At 38.8% G+C, this 24412-nt stretch overlaps 2 protein-coding genes across 2 annotated transcripts; one reads left to right on the forward strand and one right to left on the reverse strand.

Annotated features, from left to right (window-relative positions):
- Positions 1–1012: 1012 nt before the first annotated feature.
- Positions 1013–6084, forward strand: rlbp1b (retinaldehyde binding protein 1b; the record flags this gene model as incomplete). The annotated part of the gene is made up of 7 exons (XM_080028148.1): positions 1013–1098; positions 2620–2748; positions 3086–3290; positions 4065–4243; positions 4776–4934; positions 5419–5529; positions 5956–6084. Exons 1-7 carry the CDS (start codon positions 1087–1089, stop codon positions 6082–6084), a joined length of 924 nt encoding a protein of 307 aa, XP_079884274.1. The 5' UTR covers positions 1013–1086.
- Positions 6085–8084: 2000 nt separating this feature from the next.
- Positions 8085–22986, reverse strand: LOC307251247 (monoacylglycerol lipase ABHD2-like). The gene is made up of 11 exons (XM_080028567.1): positions 22920–22986; positions 22173–22245; positions 20679–20911; positions 18697–18872; positions 17658–17825; positions 17119–17302; positions 16467–16559; positions 16075–16176; positions 15882–15951; positions 14097–14181; positions 8085–10992 (listed from the first exon to the last, which is right to left on the reverse strand). Exons 3-11 carry the CDS (start codon positions 20888–20890, stop codon positions 10787–10789), a joined length of 1296 nt encoding a protein of 431 aa, XP_079884693.1. The 5' UTR covers positions 20891–20911; positions 22173–22245; positions 22920–22986; the 3' UTR covers positions 8085–10786.
- Positions 22987–24412: the final 1426 nt, after the last annotated feature.

The raw sequence follows: 24412 nt of genomic DNA on the forward strand, positions 1-24412 counted from the left end.
ATAAATAACAAACAAATTTGGATATTTGGCTTCATTTGACTCCCAAACTAAACATGTCTTCTAGTATTTCGAGGTATTTGAGAGCTAAATTTTGATTTAATTAAGGGAAGTTTATTGTTGCTCATAACTTGCTCAGTATGGTGCATCATGGGACGAACACTGGCAAAGTTCTGAGCTGCATTCCCACTGTGACAAACAATCCAAAAAATGCCAGAGCTCGTGGTATACTGCAGCTTTGGATTTAGGCTTCTACTAAGAGAGCATATATAATGTTATCACCTGAGGAAGGCCATATTGTTGACATAATAGTTGTGTGTGCCTTTGGCTTCCTTTGAAAAAGCTAAAGTATTTTTCATAGCATTTAGCTGGTGTGTAGACCTTACATTATTTTGTCTGCACATCAAACCCATGAGATTCTCAAGGTTTTCAAAGAAAACAGGGAAATGTAGATTTCCACGGCACTCATTTTAAGTGTGATGTATTTTTTAATTAGGCAATTCATTATGGATTGTTGTGTATGTTGTTATTTCCTTAATTGATCATTTTGGTCCATAATAAACATAAAAAACCAGTTAACTAAATATGTTGCATGTTTAGTTTGAGCAATCGTCTACAACCCAATTGAATTACATTTACTACTGACCAATAAGAGGCTGAGCGCGGCTGTATGCTATATCGATTTTCACAATTGTCAGATAAATTGTCTGTCAGTGGTTTGATCAATTAGTATTAGATCAAGAGGATTCGTTATCTACTTTACGGGAGATTTAAGGGAACAGTTGTTCTACTTGAGTGAATTCATCACAGAATTCCTGAACATCTTTGGTTATACAGAACAGAACAGAACACCAAAGACTTGCCTGTTGATTAAGAAAAAAAAAAGATGGTCGACTTTAAATCTTCCAAAAATGTACAAGCGTCTAAATATAGCCAAATCAAGGTACCGTGTGATCTGAGAGCGGGTGGGATGGAGAGGGATTTACCATGAAATACACTGTGTCAATTGTTTCAATATGAATCGCATACAAATCATTTTTAATTTTTTTCCACCAGCACCGAAAAAAGTTGATATAAAGAGCAGAAGACATGGCTGTGGTTGTAAGTACTTGCACTTTTACTAACTACCTTAAAACTTGTCCTCTGAAGAAGAGATAATCAAAGAAGGGTTTTGCATGCATTCCTAAGCTGCTACTAAAGGGTTAAAGCCCCTTCAAACCCAAATGCACAAAATCCTTCCAACTATGTAGGTTTGGGGAGTTGGGTGCATCATAGTAAAGCATCTGAAAAGAGTTATGCATATTTATCAATCCAAATGTAAGATATTGTCATTTAAGTTTGATAAACTTTACAGACATTTGGTTTTAGATGAGGCGAGATATGCGCTAGTTCTTATGACACTAAAGGTATTTTAAACCAATCACGGCAGTTCTTTGCCAGAACATTCTACAAAAACAATGACTGTTGCCATGGAGACCTTTCAAAAGCGCCAGTAAAAAAAACTGTTTTATAATTTTTATGAACATTTATTTTCAATCAGACTTTTGTAAAAGCTTATTAAGAAACCCAACTTTGATATCATCATATATTAATTTGAACTATTTTAGATTTTCCAGAGGCTTTAAGGCCTGTGAGCGAGTAATACCTGAAGACAAACACCTAACTCATGTTCTAGTTGTGTGAACTCTGATGCAGCTCAACATTTCTCAAGACCAAAGCCCATTGTTGTGGATGTTGTAAAGAGCTACAGTATAGTAGCATTAGCTGCTAATCTCTGATCCCTGCTTCAGGTCTACTGTTCATTCTTACTACATATTTAGAGGCTTTACTGGATCCATGTGAGGGAGATTAATCACACACTGAGGCCTATTGATTATGCCCCTGCAAACAGTGGTGGAAAGGCATTTTCTATCACATGGATTAGATGAAGAGCGTAAACAAAAAGTCTTGTGAGAGAATTAGTGTGGCGTTGTTAGGCTTTTAGCTTTTGTCCAAAGCAACATGCAATAGAGGAAAATAAAAACTTGAGCCTTCACTGATCTGGTCTTATAAAGAAGTTAGGGCCCAAACAACCACACTATAGTCTTACTATAAATGACCTATGGTTGCGTGTGGTCGGACATAGATCGAACCTCAGAAGTCTTTTGGCATCGAATTATGTTACAATCAAATGTCCAGTCCTGTCTATGTGGTTGTGCTACATATTTGTTTTTTAAATCCTACAATAAAAGTAGAATGAACTACTTGAACGTGATAGCACACGGTAGTTTTGCTTAAAACAGCAGTTTGCTTAAAACAAGACTCATGTGAGATATTGTCACTTGTCAAACACACACGCACACACACACACACACACACACACACGCACACACACACGCACACACACACACACACACGTGTCAAACACGTCATCATTTTTCAAAATTCACTCAGATGTGCAAGGTATTTGTTCTTGGAAACTCTCTGAAAAATACATGTAGGCCACAGTGCATAACCCAGCCTTATACCAAACACCCTGACCCCCCTCTCTCTCTATATAACACACCTATAGGCCACAGTGCATAACCCAGCCTTACCAGCCTTATACCAAACACCCTGACCCCCCTCTCTCTCTCTGTACAGAGTGGAACTTACCGCATGGTGTCGGAGGAGGAGCAGGCTCTCAGGGCCAAGCTGGAGCGTCTCACCGTCAAGGACCACGGGCCAGTGTTTGGGCCCTGCGCCAGCCTGCCCGACCACACCAAGCAGAAGGTATGTCAGCGTTCACAAACAGGTGTCACCCCCCTCCTCCACCCCCGACACTGGCGCAGGAGTTTCAGTTTCTCAGCAAAACGTTTCAGTTGTAAAATGTACTGCTAAGAAAAAGCCTGGACGTACAGCAGAAGGAATAAAATGTAATGCTGATCACCGAAGGCCTAACTCATGTAGATGCGCAGACAGTGTTGTTGTAATTACTCAGAATTCCTCATGGGGGGCGACAGAAGATACACAATATAGCTTTAAAAAAAAAAAACTTTCCATGTATGTTTTGACAGTATATTTTTAGTCCATAACTTGAGCTAACGGTGTGCTGTGGCGCCCGCTACAGGCCAAGGATGAGCTGAATGAGACGGATGAGAAGCGCGTGGCGGCCGTGAAGGAGCTCAGAGATATTATCAAGGAGAAGGCTGACGCTGGAGACGAACTGGCCAAAGGAGTGCAGGACACGTTCGGACCCAAACCGGACGCAATGCTGGTCCGATTCATCCGCGCCCGGAAGTACGACGTGCCCAGAGCCTTCGAGCTTATGAAGGGTGAGACAAAGAGTTTCAAAAGAATGCTATGGTGCGGCCAGGTGGCATAGTGGATAGAGCGTGTACCATATTGGCTCCGGCCTTCGTTGCAGTGGTCGCAGGTTCAAATCCGACCCGTGGACCTTTACTGCCGGTCATCTCCCCTCTCTCTCTGTCTCCCCATTTCAACTCTGTGCTATCAAATAAAGCTTGAAAATGCAAAATAAAAAAAGCATTCTAAACAGTACATGTAAATATGAGCTGACCAAAACAAATCCAGTGTTAATACAATGCCTAGGCTCTGTAAACAGGCATGTTTCTAGCTACAATGGGCTAGAAACATGCCTTTTGTAGGCATGTTTATGTTTATGTCTATGTTTACATTACTTTTGTTTACATACCAGTTTACAGAGCCTAGGTTGTGTATATTCACACCAGAATTTTTTCCACCAAATACGCAGTACAGACAGGTAGCGGATTGTGAGGAGATATTCACTGATGTGATTTTGACAAAAAGAGATTTGGACAACAAGCGTTCTCCAGAATCTCTGACTCCACCTTTAATACTTCATACCAAATGAAATGTACAGCCCTAGTGACGGTAGAACCCCCTGTCCCTGAGTAAATTATGAATAAATATGAGTGTTAGTGGACAATTCAAATGGAACTCTGGTTCTTATGTTTCCAGATGGACCTGTTTTGTTGTATCAATGGCTAAAATGACCAGTCAATACTTAATACCAAATCAAATGTTCAGCCTGGTGTGACCATAGCTGTCCCTGTGTTTCTCCCCAGGCTACGTGCGCTTCAGGAAGGATTACCCCGAGCTGTTTGAGAACCTGACCCCGGAGGCGGTCCGCAGCACCATCGAGGCGGGATACCCCGGCATCCTGCACAGCCGGGACAAGTACGGCCGCGTGGTGCTGCTCTTCAACATCGAGAACTGGGACTACGAGGAGATCACCTTCGATGAGGTCAGTCAGTCAGTCGGTCAGTGACTGAGTGACTGAGTGAGTGGTTTTGTGTGGGACTACGTATCCCACAAAGCACTGGAACGGCAATAGCATATGAATTCCCTTCTCATTTTGGTGAGACGTTGCAGGTGAATAGGGTAAAAAAATGTACTTCTAGATACCATCATGAAACTTTGCCAGCTGATTACTCACATTAAAACCATTATTTTTTGCATTACATATTTTTCAGAAATACAGTAATTGAATCAATAGATGTCGGTTAAAGTCAGAGTTTAAATCTTTATTTCAATTTTAAAAACATATTTGTGTCCAACGTTTTTATAGAACATATTTTGAATACAGCTTCTGTATTGTTCAGGTCTTAAAAATGCATTTTTGTCATGTTTTTTAGAACGAAATGTAATATAACTCAGACAATTAACAATATATGAACAAATCAACAATGATACAGTGTGTGTGTGTGTGTGTGTGTGTGTGTGTGTGTGTGTGTGTGTGTGTGTGTGTGTGTGTGTGTGTGTGTGTGTGTGTTCAGATTCTGCGTGCGTACTGTGTGATCCTGGAGAAGCTGCTGGAGAACGAGGAGACTCAGATCAACGGCTTCTGCATCATTGAGAACTTCAAAGGCTTCACCATGCAGCAGGCGTCCGGCATCAAACCCACCGAGCTCAAGAAGATGGTGGACATGTTGCAGGTCAACACAATCTAAAATCCATTTCAGAGACTAGGGCAGGTTATGAATGAGAGATTATACAAATGTAAAAAAAACTCCAAACCAAAATGACAACAAGCATTCTCAGAATAGCGGACTTCACTTTCAAAGCCAAGTTTGAGTTTTAGTTTTTCAGATGGATTTTGTTTTAAAGACTGTATACTCTGCATGGTAAGATATATTACCGTAGTCAGATATTTCTCATAATTGCACGCAACACCCCGATGCTGTTGAGCAAGGCATTTCAATTCTAATTGAACTTGGAAGAGCTTTACGATGATAAAATGAACACTGATCCTCAATGTTAAAAATGTTTTTTAAGTAAAGCAGTTGAAAAATGAAGTTGTAAAGTGCAGAGTATAAAAACTCCAGGAAAATCAACATGCTTTCTTCTTTTACTTTTTACTTGTTTTGAAAAAAAACGTTTATTACCAAACCCTCTGACTTCTTTCCTTGTTGTTTCCAGGATTCCTTCCCCGCCCGTTTCAAAGCTGTGCACTTCATCCACCAGCCCTGGTATTTCACCACCACCTACAACGTGGTCAAACCTCTCATGAAGGGCAAGCTGCTAGAGAGAGTGAGTTACACACAATGTCATTCAGTCTATAATAATGATGATGATGATGATGATTACAGGTAAACTATCTACCTGGCATGTTGACTGGTTTTGTCAGACTAAGTTGTTAAAGAAAATGGTACCAGCCGAAAACTAGGAACATAGAGATTTAATCCAATTTGTAGATTTATGTTTTAGTTTTTTGTGTTCAGAAAACAAAAGAGATGATTAATACAACTAAAAGAAAGAAAAAACTATTCACATTACACACTATCAATGTTCAGTTTCACAATTATCAAGGAGTCAGTTTTGTAACGAGGAATCTTTGCTGCAATGAGTTTATAAAGACTTCCAACCTCATGTTATTATAATAAAAAAAATACTCAAATTTATTCTCCACTCATGTATATGTTGGATTGTCTCAAAACCCTTCTGTCTTTGACCTAGGTTTTCGTGCACGGAGACGAGCTGGAAAGCTACCACAAGGAGTTCGACCCTGAAATCCTTCCCTCCGAGTTCGATGGAAAAGGTTCCAAGTACGACGGCAAGGCCACATCCGCCAAACTGTTCGACTAGAAACCTCCCACCTCTCCCATTGGGCCAACCAGAAGAGCCACCGTATAATATCACTTACCCCCACAGACTGTGGAGACGCAAAGCCCAATCTAGCTGTGTGGTTGTAGGAAGAAAAAAAAGTTATGAATGAAAGTCAAGAATGTGTGAGATAGTTTAAGTGATGTTATTTTTTTCCAGAGGTCCTGACAAAGCATTCAACCAATCAACCTTCTAAGTGTTAAGACATTGAAATAGGAAATTCATCACAACGGTGCCATTATTCTTTATGCAGTCAAGCAGTTTCAGACAGTCACTGTTTTAAATCTTTATGTTTGTCTGTTCAAAGAAGATCAGACATTCAACAATGAACGACCAAACTGCATGACTGCAGCTGATCAAAAAATGAAGTCCACGGTGGTGAATGACCTATTTTAAATGCATTTCAAGGCTTTGCAAGTTCATTTGAAAAACTCTTCAAATGAATCAACGCCAGTGGCTATTCAGGAGGCATTTTATTTTAAATATAAAATGGTCTTTCGCAGACTAAAGTCTTTAAATGTAATTTCTTAAAGGAAAATAAACACACAGGCTGACCCACATTAAGACAAATGAGAGTGCTTAGAAAATCGCCTAAGCTTTGAACAACAGACTTTCTTGAGTGTTTTCTTTGCCTCTTACCTGGTTTATTGTGCTTTGTCTGGACCACAGTTCACCCACACAGCTTCTTTTAACACTGGCAGGCTCCAGCTGTCACCGTCTCCACTCTCTGCCCTCCCGTCTCTCCTTCAAGTACAAGGCTGGTATTCCAACAAGTGCCTGTCTCTCGTGTGTTCTTTTGATTGTTCTTCAAAATTAATATTATTAAAGTGTTACCCATTGTGCTACCTGGTGCACCAATAAGAATGTCAATAAATGTACAATAAACTGTATATAAATATAATTTGTAATTTAGTCTTTGCATCAATTTCCAAATTTGAACCAGACGAACAGATGAAATGACAATCCTACAACCATACTTAGCTATTCATACAAATGTTCTTTTCTAACCTGATGATGGCACTGCAGGAACAACTTGAGGTTAAACCAATTATTACAATTTGTTTGGAGAGGAATGAATTAAAGAAATCTTCATTTAGAACAATTTAAAAATAGAGAAAATAATAATACAAATTTAAAAAAATAATCCAAAGCCATTTGCAACTTTAGCCTATACACAGTAGTTTGAAAAGGGTTTGGTAGACCAAGTCCAACCCTGGCCTGGAAATCCAGACCTGCTACTGGCAAATTTAAACTTGCTCAGCCTGTTCATGTGGGTCTGAATTTCAAGGCTATAGTGCAACCCCTATTCTTCACCATAAAAAGGTGCAAAATCCAATAATGATAAGCTCAACAGACAACTTAAATAAGAAAAAATACTACAATTTAGGTCATACTGTATCAAGCTATTTAGAAAAAACAAACACCATTAACATGAGTGAGATTACCATTATCCTTCTTCACTTATGTACCTTTTCAATAACTTATATTTTTCAGACCTGAGCGTCAAGACCATTCCACAAAAACACCCCACAAATAGAAATACAGATAATTTTAAGACTGGTCTGAGGATAATGCAACTTCAAATTGAATTTGCCTCTTAAATTACAACCCCCATTTGTCATTATACATTACATTATATTTGATTAAGCTGACTCTTTACCCAAAGTACGTACAGTCGTAGTTTGTTACCAGGCAAATAAATGTTTGAACCAAAACAACAGTGTTTTTCCCTGAAAGCAACATGTCAACCTCATGTCTTTTCATCCAGTGACAAACTAGAGGACAATGTATGTTTGTACATCATTTCCTGGCCATCCATGCAGGAGTTGTGGAGATATTTCAATCCGAAACAAAAAAAGTGGTCTGACAGAGCAGCGTATATGGACATTTCAAAACAAAAGCATAGCTAAAAAAAGAAAAACCTATAAAAAGTATCAATAAACAGACAAAAAAAGTATTTGTGAAAAATCTTTATTAAAGGGTGAGTCATGGCCGTGCACCGCATCAGATGAAAACATGTTATGATTAGATTCTGAATGTTTTCACCCATATGCTGATACACACTTAAGTGCCATTATACAGAATAACAGGAACTGTAAAAAGACAGTAACGGTTCAAATAGTCAGCACATATTGCACATAAAGGCACAGCAGTGGGGCTGCTGCAAGTTAGAATCGGCTTTTAATAGGCAGATTAAGATTCAAGTCGAATGGTTAAAATGCTGATTAATAAGACAAGAATGCACTTGGGTGGAGTCCACTGGTCTTACAGCGTCTGACAGGATGTTACTCACAGGAAACTATGACTAACATCAACACACGCATACACACCCCAGGCACTTCACATGAAAGCAAAGGAAAAGGACCCAAAATAAAAGGAAGAAAAAAATGATTTTGTCTGACTTTTGAGATCTTTTTCAGTACATTTCTCATGGAAATACAGTACACTTTAATGAGATGAGACAGAGCATTCATTTTATATGGTTTCCATCTCTTTTTCTACCCTGTTTTACTGTTTTTATTCATATATTTTACATGGCAAAATCCACCCATCTAGTAAGTAGCAAATAAGCAGCTTAAAACAAAAAAAATCTTGGTCACTTACAAAACGAATCAATAACTCTTTGTTCAAAGTAATGTCTAATATGAGACCTCCATTGTATTCGGCCCAAAGCCATGTATGCTTTTTTTTTATACGGAGTCACACGAGGCCAAAATTCAGCAGTAAATAAAAATTACAAAGTTGAGGTACCTTTTTTTTTTGGAAAGGTGAAGAGTGCTTTGGTCCGTTTGTTTGGTAAGTGCATACAATTCAGAATCCATAACTGGATTTCTTATTGAATACTCGTACTGTGTGTGTGTCCCGTTTGCACTCTCCTCTCTTTTTTCTGTCCAAAGTGTTTGTAAACACAGTTTGACCCAGATCTGTCCTGGACAGTCTTTTTATGTGGTAATAATTTAGAGTTAATAGCAGCATTTAAACCACTTCACTGTCCACATGCTATGGGGCAGGTCAAAATAACAAAAAGTGTTGCAACCTGCTGGTTTTAAGGCACTCTACAGTATTTTGGGAAATAGGACAAGCTGGGTCTGGAGCAGTACAATGATAACTAGTTACCACAGTAACAACACAGACAGGACAGTTAGAAAGGCAGCAGTAAATCAAAGATTAGCTTTTCAGATGTCCGTCCGTCTGTGTGTGTATAGTTTAATATCTCTTAAACCTATTAAAAAACATAACACCCTGAAGCCTTTTATTTTGAAAGGTCAGCAGCAACAATGCAGGCTGATGGTCCAACGCACACAATAACAACGCAAAAGGTTTCAAAAAGAGCAAAATATAGCCTCAATATATATAAATAAATCAAAGAGTTTGTTATTTTTCTTGCAATAAAACTACAAAATTGTCCTAATGGAAAGGAACTAAATCAAGTTATATCATATAAAGGAATTTAAGAGCACAGTCTGCCTGAACACCATAGCTGGAAATCACTGTAAACTATAAATCACGTCCTTACTGCTGCTTCTCGGAGGTAGCTCAACAGTTTCCCCACTTATATTAAGGCACTTAAATCTGGTCGTAAACTTTACAAGCTCCATCTTTTAAATAGATAACCACAATATGCTTGAAAATACAACTGATCAACAGGTATATTCGAAATTATATTACGGTCAAAGTTTTCCAGTTTCTGCAGCGATTTCTTTTATATTCAAAGTCTAAACTGTACGACGGAGCAATGGGGCCACGTCAAGGAAAAAAAATAATGAAATTACTAGAATAAAATGGAAATTTTACGAGAAAAGTCATAGCTTAATATTTAGTTAAAAATGTCACAACATAACGATAATATAGGCCTATTTAGACGGAATAAAATTGTAACTTTATGAGAAAGAAATTCTGCAAAACATATTTCCAGTAACTTGCAAAACAAGGGCGAGAGCAGTCTAATGGCAGCGTCCTTGTCTAACCATTGTTTGTCTCTATTTCCGTATTTCTTAAACCTATACTGAAGTGGTACATAGACAAACTTTTTCTAGTGAAATTACTACTTTATTCTTGTCATATTGTCGAAGTCTCAGAATTTCTTTCGCCCTCAAGATGGCCCTTAAACTCAAGTCTTACATTTGTACGCCGGCTTACTTATAAAAAAATGTTGAGTATCTACTAGGAACATTTACCTAGATACTCAAGGAAAGAAATATACACATATAAATATTTTCTTCTTTCTATACACAGGTGAAAGGTGACATTCAGTGTGTCCCGTCCCACACGTCATCATATCACACAAAGGTGCCGACGCAAGAAGCAGCAGCTGCCAAAAAACCAAGCAAAGGGTCACCTCATGTTACACTCGAGGTTAACCGGGAACAATTCACCTCGGGGTCAAGTTACAGTTTCCAGTATTATTATCTCGTGGGAGTGGGGGTGGGGGGGGGGGGGGATTTACGACGTGGAGAACCCAACTTCATACGTAGCCTGCATTTTCTAACCCATTCAGTGATTTTCTACATTTCCCCAGCAGAATTAAACTGTACATACTAAACTGTTAGGACCGTTAGTACTAAAGCAGGGCAATTATATAGTAGGCTTAGTATGTGCCAGCCTGTGTTTACAGTTTTGGTCTTTAGTTGTTTTGTCTACACACACACACACACACACACATCTCTCAGTGTGTGTGTGTGTGTCACCCACTGGGAGTCACCTCAGTGCTCTGGTGTGTGCTCCTGCGACAGGAGGGCTGGTTCTTCTCCCAGTGGCAGATAGCGTCGGTGCACTCAGTGATGACCTTGTCCATCCAGGTGAGGGGCTGAGGGAACAGCACCGCGCCCTCAAAGAAGCCAAGATGGCCCCCGTGTTGGGTCAGCGCGAATATCACGTTGGGCATCTTTTCTATAGGGTAGAAGGAGAGGGAAGATGATTGACTTATTGTTATTTATTTATTTGATCAATCTTTTACAGGGTTTGGTTATTAATTTTTTTTAAAGCTGCAATACCTTATTGTTTGGCCACTTGGGAGCAGCAGGCACAAGTTGCTGACACCACACTATCACATTAGCACTTATATAGTTGATATGGCAAACTAGTGAGCGTACTGTTGTCTTTATACACATTTTGCTCCACCATAACTTGTTTACTCTGCCAACTGCACACATTATGTGTTTAACTGTGTTTGTTGGAAGCAGCTTCCTGAGTTTTACACAGAGGGGCTGATAAGAGCAGTAACAATAGAGTCAATCATACCGTCCATGTACATTTGAAAAGCAGTGAACTAACCGATGAGCTAAAACTAGCTTCAAAGTTAGTTTTAGCTCTATATGGGTTCAGCACTTTGACTTTGTTATTTCTTTTTCATTAAAAAGATTATAAAGGGGGCGCCCTTAGCTCAGTTGGTACGGCGTCCCCCCCCGGGCCGGGCCCAGCAGCGGACCCGGGTTCGATTCCCGCCCGTGGTCGTTCTCTGCATGTCACTCCCCTCTCTGCCCCATTTCACCTCTGTCTCTTAACACTATCAATAAAGCATAAAAATGCCAAAAAAATATCTTTAAAATGCTATTAAAAGATTATAAATGAATTGGAAAAAAAATATAAATTAATCAGTGCTGTCTTGGCAACAATTAAATGAACCCAGGCCACAAAATCTAACCTGCACAAGGATATTTTGAGATTACAGACGCCCTTGGCTCTATCAGAGAAACATTCAGTGCCAGTACAGAATGTTTCGCACTTCCATCGTGTCACATTGGTGTTCCAGCCGAGCACCTCTGCCCATCTCTGTAACTAAAGGCACCTTGATCACTGTCAGCGTGTGAAAGTAAATTATTTAGTTCTCCTGTGTTGTCGGGGTTATCGGCTAAAATCGACTTCCGCACGGAAACGCAACATCCTCTTTCACTTACTGTTACACCACACCACCGACACAGTTTCTCATTTTTACAGTATGTGTGTGTTGTGTGTTCATTTACAAACTTACACACCTCAATATTTGTAAGAATTTTTTTTTCTATTCAACAAAAACCTTTGGTGAGTTTTAAGAGGGTTTACTATGTGCATGACATTTTTATTATTTAATTAAGAAAAATGTCTGTCTCCTTTAAGTAGAGGACACGTTTAGAATTTCACCTGTCAAAGGTCTAAGTCGATACACACACTGATTTACAGACACACAGGGGGCACTGCATGTGACTACCTACTGAGGCAAGACACACACACCCACCCAAGCACGCACACACACACACCCATCCACCCAAGCACACCCACCCACCCAAGCGCACACACACACACACACACACACACACACACACACACACACACACACACACACACACAGAGAGAGCTCTATATATAATCCGACAGCCCGGGCGGATCACATGGCCCTGAAAAATTCAACAAGACCGTCTGGCTTGACAAGATTTTATCAACGCTTAAGACTCTGACTCCAGTGTCCACCTCCGGGGAGGGACAGCGGGTTCAGTTGCTCTGCACTGGTCTGACCTTGTATTATGAGGACAATGGTTTACCTGTTATACTGTAGTCATCCATTTCTTGGAAAACACACACAAAAAAAAATTGTAATAATGATAGGGGAGAGTGGCCTAAGTTGTGCAACTTTTCACTCAAAGTGACTTTAAAGTAAGGATGTTGTGCATCCCTGGCAATAAAAACTTTGGATCTGGAATAAACTGTTGAAGAAATATAGCTTTCGGAAAAAAAGTTGTCTTGTTGCACAACTTGCCCCCGGTGTGGTGTAAGTTGTGCGGTTGGAGAGAATACCATGGGGTAAATTGTGCCATTGCTATATATATCTCATAAACTGTAATGCAAGACAAATCCATTAGACAATCACTTATTTAAGGTGTATTTAAAGTAAATAGTTGACAAAGATTGAAGGACAATTTTCTTAAACAAGGCCTAGCAGATCTAATGGTTTTACCTGCAAAGCTCACAATGACAAAGTCACCATCATCATCTTTCTGGCCATCTGAACTCTCATCAGTGGTGTCGTTAACTGGAATTGAGATGTCACTCTCTTCTGAGCTACTGTAGACAATCACTTTCTTTTGGTGACCAGCGTATACAGCCATGCCACTGGCACAACTCTCAGAAATGTACTTTGCACTAGTTGCTCCGTGCTTGTGGAACCAACTGCCACCTGACAAATGTGATTCCCTCTACATTTCTGCCTTTAAATCAAGGCTCAAAACCCATATGTACACCCTGGTGTTTCCTCCCCATTAACTATCTTACCTCTGCACTACTATCTGTGTTTATGTGGATGTATGGGCTTTACGTCTTTTATTTTGGTTATTGTTATTTTACCTTCATTGTTTACCTACTGAATGCACTATGTACAGCACTTTGGACAGTGCAAACTGTCATAAATGTGCTTTTATAAATACATTTTACTTACTTACTTATAACTCACCTAGGCCCTTTGGCACAAATCACCCCAATCCCAGAAATTTGGATAATAAGCATGATGCAGCAATTTAGGGCTGACATCGTGCTAACTGTATAGACTCAAAATGTAGCATACCAAAGCACTAAAACATGTGTCAAATGTTTTCAAACTTGTCTATAAGTGTTCAGACACAATAATCAAAAAACCTTGATCATGGAAATTTTACTTTGAAAGGCAAAACACAGTTTGTTTTAGCTTAAATGTGCTTATATCTTATTCCTTGTGTCTCCGTTCTTTACAGGATGAGTCAAATGGATGGCTCTTCTTAAATATGTGGTCACATTTCCAATTTCTTCCACGGTTTTCTAGAAACAAGGGGTGGCACAACTTCCAAAATGCACAACTTAGGCCACTCTCCCCTATAACTGTTACTGCAACAATTTTGATAACCCCTCCACGCTTTTACTGAAAATCTACTGTGTCAAATTCACGACTGGCCTTTAGACTGTGAATCCATCCCCTATAGTATCAAAGTAATTAATTAAATAACTTATCACTATTGTTAATAAATGAGTCTTGTATATTAAACACAAACCTGCCAGTGTACGTGGAATAGACAGTAGAGACTGATGAATTAGTGGGTCGTCTAAGGAATTGACCAGGATCAGCGGAACAGTGACCTGCAGGTGAAACAACAGTAAGGCCCGGTTACACAGTGCGTATGAAAGGGACAGTAGCAGTAATAATAGAAGTGGGCTAGTGTTAATAGGAGAGGTTACAGATTACCCAATGTAGTACCGTAGCTACCGTAATTTACTCCGTAGCAAGAGTAAATTATTTTTATACATTCCATATTTCATATATTCCTAATGTGTTTTCTACTGCCTTTATTGTGTAAATATTTTGTATTGTGTGCATTTTTATATTTCACATCCATATTTATATTCTTTATTTGGAGCAACTGTAATGAAAACTACAATTTCTAGTAGTAGAAGGTGAGAAAAGCAGTATTTATGTAATTGAATTCACTCTTCATGAAAAAAAAAGAGTAGTTTGACATTTTAGGAATTTTTTGCTTCTACATACGGGTTAAATAAAAATACGATGTCCGTTCTTTGAGATAACAATTTGTGCATTTTTAGAGGAAGTACCAAGTGAGTGGAGTTACCAGGCAACTAGCAGAGACACTGTATACAAACACTGTGGCAATAAATAAATACAGCATGTAACTTCCTCTAACACCACACCCTATGGCATGTATGTTTGTGTTCAAGGTAAACAAACAAGATACACACTGCTAACCTCTTACTGCTTTAGGCTCTGGTATGTTGTTTATCTAGTTGGGGAGTGATAGCTCTTTGCCACCTGCTGCTTCCAGTCTTTTATGCTATGCTAAGCTACGCTAAGCTAAACACATCCCTAGTTCTAGCTCCACGTTTCACACAAAGACAGTAGTATCATTCTTTTTATCTAACTCCCTAAAGAATGTATTTTTTTTTCTCTCCAAAACTTAAATCTGGTGAATTGTCTGATAACAAATGGACCTGGTTAGAAACAGTAAATAGGAATAAATAATTAACATTTAAATGAAATGAAATGAAAGCCTGTGTTCAGCAGCTAAATAGCAGCAGGAATAAAAGGACGTAGAGTAACAATGTGTTGTTATTAGGGGCACATTGTAATGTCCGCCTGAAGGCATTAGAGAAAATTCCTTGGAAAGAATGTGATCTGGTTGGCTGATTTTTTTCTTTTTTTGCCTTCTCAGCCGTCTGTTGTGCCCATGTCTTTCTGCTGAACTCCTATAATCTTGGATCACACTTTAACTGTATTTAGTTTTAGTCGGTTATTTTACTTTCACGTACAACCAGTTATACCAACAGATGGATTGTCTGTTGAGGCATTAGCAGTCAGTGGTAATAGTGAAAGAAGATGATTTAATAGAGGAAGTATAGCAGTGGGTGCTACTAGTGAAATGTGTGGTACAGCAGTCGTAGCAGCAGCAGCAGAGGTAGTGAAAGTAGTGAGAGAAGTAGCAGTACAAATAGTAATTGAGTTATTTTATTGAATTACACCTTTAAGGTTTTTAAATACCTTTCTATTTATTTAAAAAAAAACACATTGCTTCTTTGCAGCGCCTTTCTATTCCTACTTTATCTTATTTTTTTGTATGTTCATTTTATGTCTATTTAAATGTGAAACTTGTGATGCATGTCATTTTATCATTGTAAAGCAAATTGAGCTGCATTTCTTGTATGAAGATGCTATACATATCATTATTAAAGTAGTAGGAAGTAACTGAAGGGGTAAAAGCAGGTAAAGTATTATCAATATAACAGTATACCAAACCTAATGTAACAACTCTCATTCACTTTTCACTTACTTTGTGGATGTATTGCACACAGCTCTCCTTCTCGTAGTATTCCTTTAAGGAGCTGTAACCGTGGAATTTTCTGCAAAAACAAATGGTGAGAAAACGTCAATGCCAGAAGCGATAAGAAATGTCTGGAGAAAGAATGTACTGTGTGTGCATTATTAGTTAGATATTGGGAATGAAAATCCACCACAGACTTCACCTCATGATGCTGTCGTCAATCTGCATCAGCGATGTGGCAGCGTACAGCAGGCTCAGGTCTGCTTCACCGATGTTACTGGACTTCAGGTCAAGCAAACTGCTACTGTTTGAACAAATACACAACGGTATTTAGACAACTGCAGATAGCTCAATATTTGTTTGGCTAGTAGCACCTGTCTGACTATATCAATATTGCTGTGTTTTCAATCACTTTTTGCTGCAGAAATTGATGTGGAGAAAGAAATTAAAAGACTCAACGAACAACAAATGTATTACAAATGTGGTTGAAAATCCATAAAGAAGATGTCACATGACAGTATTTCAGTTTATGCAAATGTATGCAAAATCTCCTGTTAATGTGTAACAGTAGAAACTGTTGCTGTGTGTCTCTACCTGTGTGACACGATGAGTTTCTTCATGTTGTCGGCCAAAACAAAGTTGTAGACTCTACGGCATTGATCCCACTGTAGGAATGTTTCCTGGGCCCTAAACACACACACAAACACATGAAGGCATGCACACACACACACTATGGTATGAGATACACCCACAGACTTTAGACCGGAGGACAAATTATTATGATAACATACATTTACTGCATATTCAGAGTGCTTTCAGAACAAGTCATTTAACCTTTTTGTTCTTTTATAAATTGGACAAAAAGGAGAAAAATAAAAAAAAAATATGAAAATGATTAGGTTCGAAAATTAAATTAGAAAATAGATAAATAATATTTATAAAAAAAATAAGCACATTTTATTATGATAAAGTTCATTAATTCAATTTTAAACATAAAATAAATTACAGAATCAAAAATGATAATAATAATAATAATAATAATAATAATAATAATAATAATAATAATAATAATAATAATAGTAATAATAATGACAATAATAATAATAATAATAATAATAATAATAATAATAATAATAATAATAATAATAATAATAATAACTATGAGACTTAAAGTTTCTACTCTTATGCATTTTTCCTCATATCCACTCATGATTCAGTCCATCAGTCTGGCCTTTGTTCTACCAACCTGGAGGCGCTGTATCCCTGGCAGACGCTGACACCGCACAGCACTCTGTCCTGGTTGGATCTGTTCTCACCCAGGAACTTACACACGATGTTTCCCCCCAGACTGAAGCCCACCACCACCAGCAGCGTCTGGGGGAACGCCCGCTTCATGTAGCCCACCATGGCCCCATACTCCCACGTACAACCTGACAGAAAGACACACACTCTTACAACTGGGTAGTGATACAAAAAAGTATGACATTGATAATAAGAAAAAGTATGACATTAGATCAGACATCTTAATTCCCCCAGTAAGACCTGGATTATAGTTAGAATGGGATCAAACAATTTTATAACTATAATCCAAACAACATTCTATCATTTAAGGACCATCCGGAACTTTTTTGTTTCATTTTCTACAACTGCATAGTGATAAAAAAATACAAGTATGACATTGCATCCAGTCTAAATGGGTTACAAATATGTCCAGTTACCCCATTCATTTTCAAGCTACAAACCGTGGGTTTATATGTTGCATTTTTGTGTGTGTTCCCTGGTTACCGTAGGTGAACATGCGGGGCGAGGTGAGCTCCACGTTGGGCAGAGCTCCCAGGTGGTTGAGCACGGCACAGCGGTAACCCTGGCGCTGGGAGTGATCCACAAAGGTCCGAATGTAATTCTTCTCGCTATGGTTACCGATCCCAGGGCAGATTACCATGGTAATGTCATCTGACACACACACACACACACACACACACACACACACACACACACACACACACACACACACACACACACACACACACACACACACACACACACACACACACACACACACACACACACACACACACACACACACACACACACACACACACACACACACACACACACACACACACACACACACACACTAAACAAATGTGGTCTAAAGCACAAACATTCAAAGTAGAGTCATGTGTGGTGATAATAGTGGATGTCATGTGTGTGTGTGTGTGTGTGTGTGTGTGTGTGTGTGTGTGTGTGTGTGTGTGTGTGTGTGTGTGTGTGTGTGTGTGTGTGTGTGTGTGTGTGTGTGTGTGTGTGTGTGTGTGTGTGTGGATTTAATTGCCAGCTGAAATGCTTGGTATTTTCTGTCATGGGAGTTCATTAGCGGTCTTCCTGCTCATGCATACTGCAGTATGAATGCTCACCAAAACAGGCAAATACAATATGTGAAGAGAGAATGGGCAAATGAAAAAACAGCTCAGCAAATCAATATCGTGTGTGAAGTCAAGTCTTCATTAAATAAAATAAGATTTAGAAGTCTAACGAAGGAAAATCACTAGTTGTGTGATTGTCAGATGACAATGCGATGAGTCAGCGATTCTGGAAAACTGGTATGCGAAAAAAGGGGCCCACCATTACAGCTTGCGAGATGCCCGTTCACAGAGCCTAGGCTGTGTATAACCACTGGTTTATTATCAGCGCACACACACACACAGTATAAACAGGTAGCAGATTGGATGGTGGATATTCACTGATGTTGACAAAAAAAGTGATTTTGACAACAAGCGTTCTCCAGGATCGCTGACTCCACCTTTAACAGATTCCCCCCTACCTCCAGTGCTGTGGTCTCCCAGGGCTTCAAACAGGTCGAAGCTGGCCGTGGCCCCGTCCGGCATGGGGAGGAACTTGCGGACCCCGCAGGGCGTGGGGGTGTTGACACGGCCCATCTTGCCGTACAGAGCCGTCTGCAGATGCCCGCTCTTACCCCACAGCAGGGGGGGAATGTATCTGAAGACAAGGAGCAGATTACATTACAGCTGTAAACTCTACCTTTACAGATGTGTCAACACAGTCCCAGCACAGAGGATCACAGTACAGACATAACACTCCAACTACAGGAGGTGGCAGACAAATCAGATCAAATCCAACCCAGCTGACCGGGCTGGTCTGTTAAATGACTCTTCACTAGTATAGAGAGAGAGTGTGGCTTATTTTCATATCACACAGTCAGTCAAGTTATTTAAGACCCATTAACTTTTGAATGTGTTTGAAATATGTGGCTCGAAGGCAACAGGATTTTGCACAACTTTAAAATCACGTTACAGACACAAGTTCACAGGATGTAGAACTGTTTGATGAAGTCAACGTAGGACTCATCAACCACGTTCAAATACAAGTAGCAGAGGTTTGTTTGGCACAAATATAAATATTAACCTCAGCATAAGCATTAACCTTGATACACACATCGCTAAGTAGATACTAAGATAAATAAACGCCTACTTTGCAAGTGCAGAGCAGAAACTTTGAAAGGGAACTCAATCAATATTACATAATAAAGTGTGTTTACAGGTGTTCAGTGTGCGCAGCTACATATGTGGAGAAAAGTTGCACATTCGGTGAGGAAGACTACAAGTTTGAAAATGAAAAGATAAAATGGAGATTGAAAGGAGTTAGTTTACCAGGCCTTAACCTCTCTGTATATGTCATTTGTCTTTAATACATTCCCTGTAGTTTTTATTAATGTATTTACTTTGGAAAAATAAGTTTGTTGATTAGCCATTTTACATGAAGTATGTTTCTGTTTTACTTTGTTGTTTAATCTCCATTATTTTCATCCATTATGCTTGTTTTTCTGCTCGTTCTCCAAACTACAGTATTATGGTGTGTCTCTTGCAACGACAACAAAAAAGTCGAGTGAAAATGAATTCCCTCGGGTGACCTCTAAGTTACTAAGGACACATTTGAGGATTGAGGAAAAGCCTGAGTCATTATTGTTGTTGTTGTAAAGTCCTACACGTGAAAAACCAGTTCCAGTGCAAATTTAAAAGCTATTTCTCTCACTCCTCCTTCTGGCAGGTGTTTTATTACTTCTTTTCAAAACAGTCTTGAAAATCCATGTAAGTGACACAACCAGTATGTAATCTATCGTCTATCTCTTCTGTTGTGACAGCCTCACCCCCAGGCATTATGAGCTCCGTCACCTCCCCCCTTCAGTCAGGGTTGGAAGATTGGAGTCTAGTTATATTGTAGGATTAAAGTGTTATGGCTCCAATGATGAACTTTTAAAATGTTAATAAAAACAGTCAAATTTTTCCTCTGTTGATCATAAATTACCTTTAACAGCGAACCAGAGCATCAGCGAAAAGAACACTGTTTTTATATAGTTATTATTAATGCCTTTGCAGAGGTACAATTTTTCACCGGGAACTTAGACAAAAATGATTTACAGCAGGCAGACCTTAACATCCTGTGTTTATGAACGGTACTAAATCAAAGTTTACCTCGCTGCTTCACCATCGTCATATTACCGTTATTAATCTTATGTGGTCACTTTTAAATATAGGAGCTCTTTTACTAACTTCCTAAACAAACACACAGGCTTGGGCTCTGGTGTCGGAAAAAAACACTGCTGATTTTATCCAAAGAAAAGGGAGAATCAACAAAAATATAAAGTTCCTCATAGCTACTTTAAAAGGTAGAAATTTAATTATGTATCTCAGGTGATCAGTCACCATGACCCAAATTAGCACACCAGACGGCATCCAGTGTTTTCAAAGTCTTTCACACTGGGACAAGAGAATGCTAAAGACTCACTCTTTGGTCAGCATGGGGCAGCATTTGAGCAGGTAGCGGCTGAGCGGAGTGTCTTGGTAGGTGAGCTCTGGCGGAGACGTGAAGCTCTTCAGGTTGAGACAGCGGACGATGACATAGAGGACCGTCGCCACGGCAGCCAGCCTGATGCCGTCAAACATGGCCGGCAGCTCCGGGCCGAAGGAGTCCATTTCACAGTCCTCCAGGGTGGCCATGGTGTGAACACAGGACAAGACCTAGGCACAGAACAGTGAGGAAGGCACTGTAGGTGAGTCACACTGCAGGTTAATATAGGGGAAACATAATGAACTTTTAGGTATCACCATGAAAGTTTGCCAGTTGATCATTTACATTAAAACAATTATTATTTTGTATTGAAATTGTTTCAGTAATGTTTGAATAAGTATGTGATTTTGGCAATATCTAACTCATTATGCGTGGATTTGAATCAAGAAACTAAATTCTAGATGTGGGATAAAGCCAGAGTTAAAGTCTTTATTTCATTTTTACAATATTTTGACAACATTTCAGTGTCAAAAGTTTTTAAAGAACAGATTTAGGATCCAGCCTTTTTTTATTTTATAAATCGAAAAAATACTATGTGCAGGTCTTTAAAATGCATCATAAATCAGACCATCAACAACATGTGAAAAAAAACTTCTGTAATAACCTTCATAATAGTGCTAAGAATGATTGTAGAAAGTTGAGTTGATGTAACTTGAGAAGTTGAGGTTTTTGGTTGAGAGTATTAAAAAAAAACATATTTTGAGAAAATAGTGGTTACTTATTAAACTTATTAAGAGCTTGTAGGAGTTGGAACAGTACAGTATTATGGCTATGATTGAAGGATTACTCATCCATTCATTCCACCTGACCTGCTCCACCCACCCACCCACTCACTCACTTCCCTGCCCCGCCACATCCCCCTCCCAACATGACCTCATCAGTATAAATACTGGCCCGTTTCCGCTACAGTCTACTGTCAGATACTGTATTTTGCATCAGAGATTAGGAATTCCAGAGTTGATTGATTCTCTCTTACCTGGTTGGGTTCGCCCTATACTTTGTTTGCATATCCGCCCTTTTCTGGAATAATGTAATTGGACTTTGCTCTCTCAACTTAAATATCTTGATTCATGCTTGTCGGTTTCTGCCCTTTCTGTGCAAACACTGTGTATCAGTAAGCCTTTAATGGCCACTTTAAAAAATATATTACATAAGCAGCTGCTACTTTGTATATTTCTAGCCGACAACATCTACATAATACAGTCTGTAGAACTGTTATCACCTTTATTTTTTGAATACATTTTGAATATTTCTAAAAAGGTTACTTCATAGGCAAAACAAAGTCACACACTTATTGCATTTTTTTCTCTCTAGGATAAAATGTTTAAATGTTTTCTCTTGGCACAAAATGGCAGGTTTGGTTGCTTCAACTCATTAGCACTGATACAGTTATTGTAAAACTCAAATACTAATTAAACTGTTTTCACCCACCTTGTTGTCTGATTTTGAAGAAAATACACTGGTTGCTGCCGCTCCTTGTTGAATCCAGTCAACTTTGTTGGTGCTGGAAAACATGTGTAAGACAGCTTTTAACTTCCTGGACTCAGGGAAGACTTAAGCAGTTAAAGTTAAACTAAATACAAAAACATAATGTCATGTCATAATGATGCTGTGATAGATAGATAGATAGATAGATAGATAGATAGATAGATAGATAGATAGATAGATCACATAGGCTACCATAGCCTATTTACAAAACATAGAGAAAAAATGTCAAACACAAGTTCTAACATGAATGAAGAAAAGTAAGTTATGACATGTAAGTCGCGTGGGTCAAGGTGTGCCAATACCAGTAAGATGTGCTAAAGTAGAGAGGAAAAAGCTAAAGAGGTTTAGTGTAGTGCGCCAGAAGTTACAGTAGTAGGCTTAGGTAGTCTGAAGAAAGGAAAAAGTTTAGTTTAGGTTCATTTATGATGCATTCACGATAAAACCGGAACAACATTAAGTAAAATATGATGTAAAAGATTACTACAGACAGCGGCTGTGTTCCGGTTAGCTTCAATGCGAGTCACAACAAGTGTCTGTCTCAGTTTCTTACTCTTTTCTTTTGTCACTCAGGTGAAAAGAAAAGAAATTCTTCCCGAAGAAGCTCTAGGTGAAACTCAAACACTACACGGGCGTCTTACAAAGTATAAAACAAGCTTTTCTAAAGTCTACGGAGGATATTTCCGGTCTTACCATCGTGTCTTCTTGCAGTCTGTCCCGGTTCTGGTCTGATCCACCCGGAGTTGCCTCTGTCTGAACACCGTCTGTTTACAACAGTGCAGAGTGACCAGCAGGGAGCTCTGGGTGCATTCAGGGGCTCTTTTAAAAGCTCGGATATATGCAAATACCAGTTGTTAATACACAAACAATGCAAAATAACATATTTCAGCTTCTACGTTACACAACTTTAGCTATTGACTGTTCAACACTTTCACAAATCAGTTGTCGTATCCTATGTTTGAATTCAGTTCCCGCTTTCTGAGATTTTTTAAGAGCAAGATGTCCGACAGCAAGTGAAGGCAGCATGCCAAACAACGGTGTAGCTTACCGTACTTCCTATTTCTGAGAAACTAACTGGCTAATTTACAGTTACAACATATGTGTCATAGTGCGGTTTGAACCGCACACCTTTTGTTGACCATTTTAGGCTAACATTTAATAAATATTTGGTTAGACATTTTTGGCATGACCTCCCACAATAATACCATCAAGCGTAGGCTATCACAAATCCTAAACTTAGGTATAGCCTACTCTGGCAGTTTTTACTCAAATTACTCTTACTATTGTATAGGCCTATGTAAATATTTGTTATTGTAAGTGTATACATAGGCCTTTGTGATTCTACAAGAGATTACAATAGCCTCTAAGCTATAGGCAAAGTGTAGCCTAAATGTGATACAATTACAGCCTAATTATTGTTATTTTATACATTATTGTATGTTTAAAGCTGGTTTAATTCTTATACACAGAGAATAAATCATTCTCCAGATCAAATCAGATCCTTTTTCAGTGAGGACTTTAAACCACTGGAGGGCGCCATCCACTAATAGCATTCAGCATGATTGACTGTGGTACCATGAGTGGGACATTCATAGTAGCTAGTCAATAATGCTTTAAATATATGTCCTTCTTTAGTATCATACTTAAATATAACTGTATGTTTATTATATATGAATATAATATGAATATTAATGACATAGTTACAATGTATTTATATGTAGTGCTCTTAAATAGGAGGCCTACATATTTTGTTTTATTTTACAAATACAGCCGCAAAATCTCACCCCACTCATTTCAAGAAATCAATGTTTTACTAATCTGAAAACATCATAAACTGAAAGAAAAAAACATACACTGTCAATCTTGAACCAGAGAGACTACTTTTCAGCTCATATTTGTTGCACCTTTTTGGTTTGGCACAATGGACGTTGTGAGCAAAAACAGATGTAGGCTATGAACTATGAAGATCAAAATTAGGTTTCAGTTTCATTTCAACTGTAGCCCACTTTTTTCTTCTTCTTCCAGAAAAAAGAAGCCACAGGAATGTACAAAACTCCCCTCATTTTTCACTTCTTTATCTGTGGGTTTGTTTACAAATGTGAATCCCCGGCTCATATCTCAACACAGAGACAGAAGTGAAAGGGCCTTGATCTTGTTTTTTTTAGGGAGGAAGACGGAAGTGAAAA

This window comes from Ammodytes marinus (genome assembly GCF_949987685.1).
Source record: "Ammodytes marinus genome assembly, chromosome: 5".
Classification (NCBI taxonomy): Eukaryota; Metazoa; Chordata; class Actinopteri; order Uranoscopiformes; family Ammodytidae; genus Ammodytes; species Ammodytes marinus.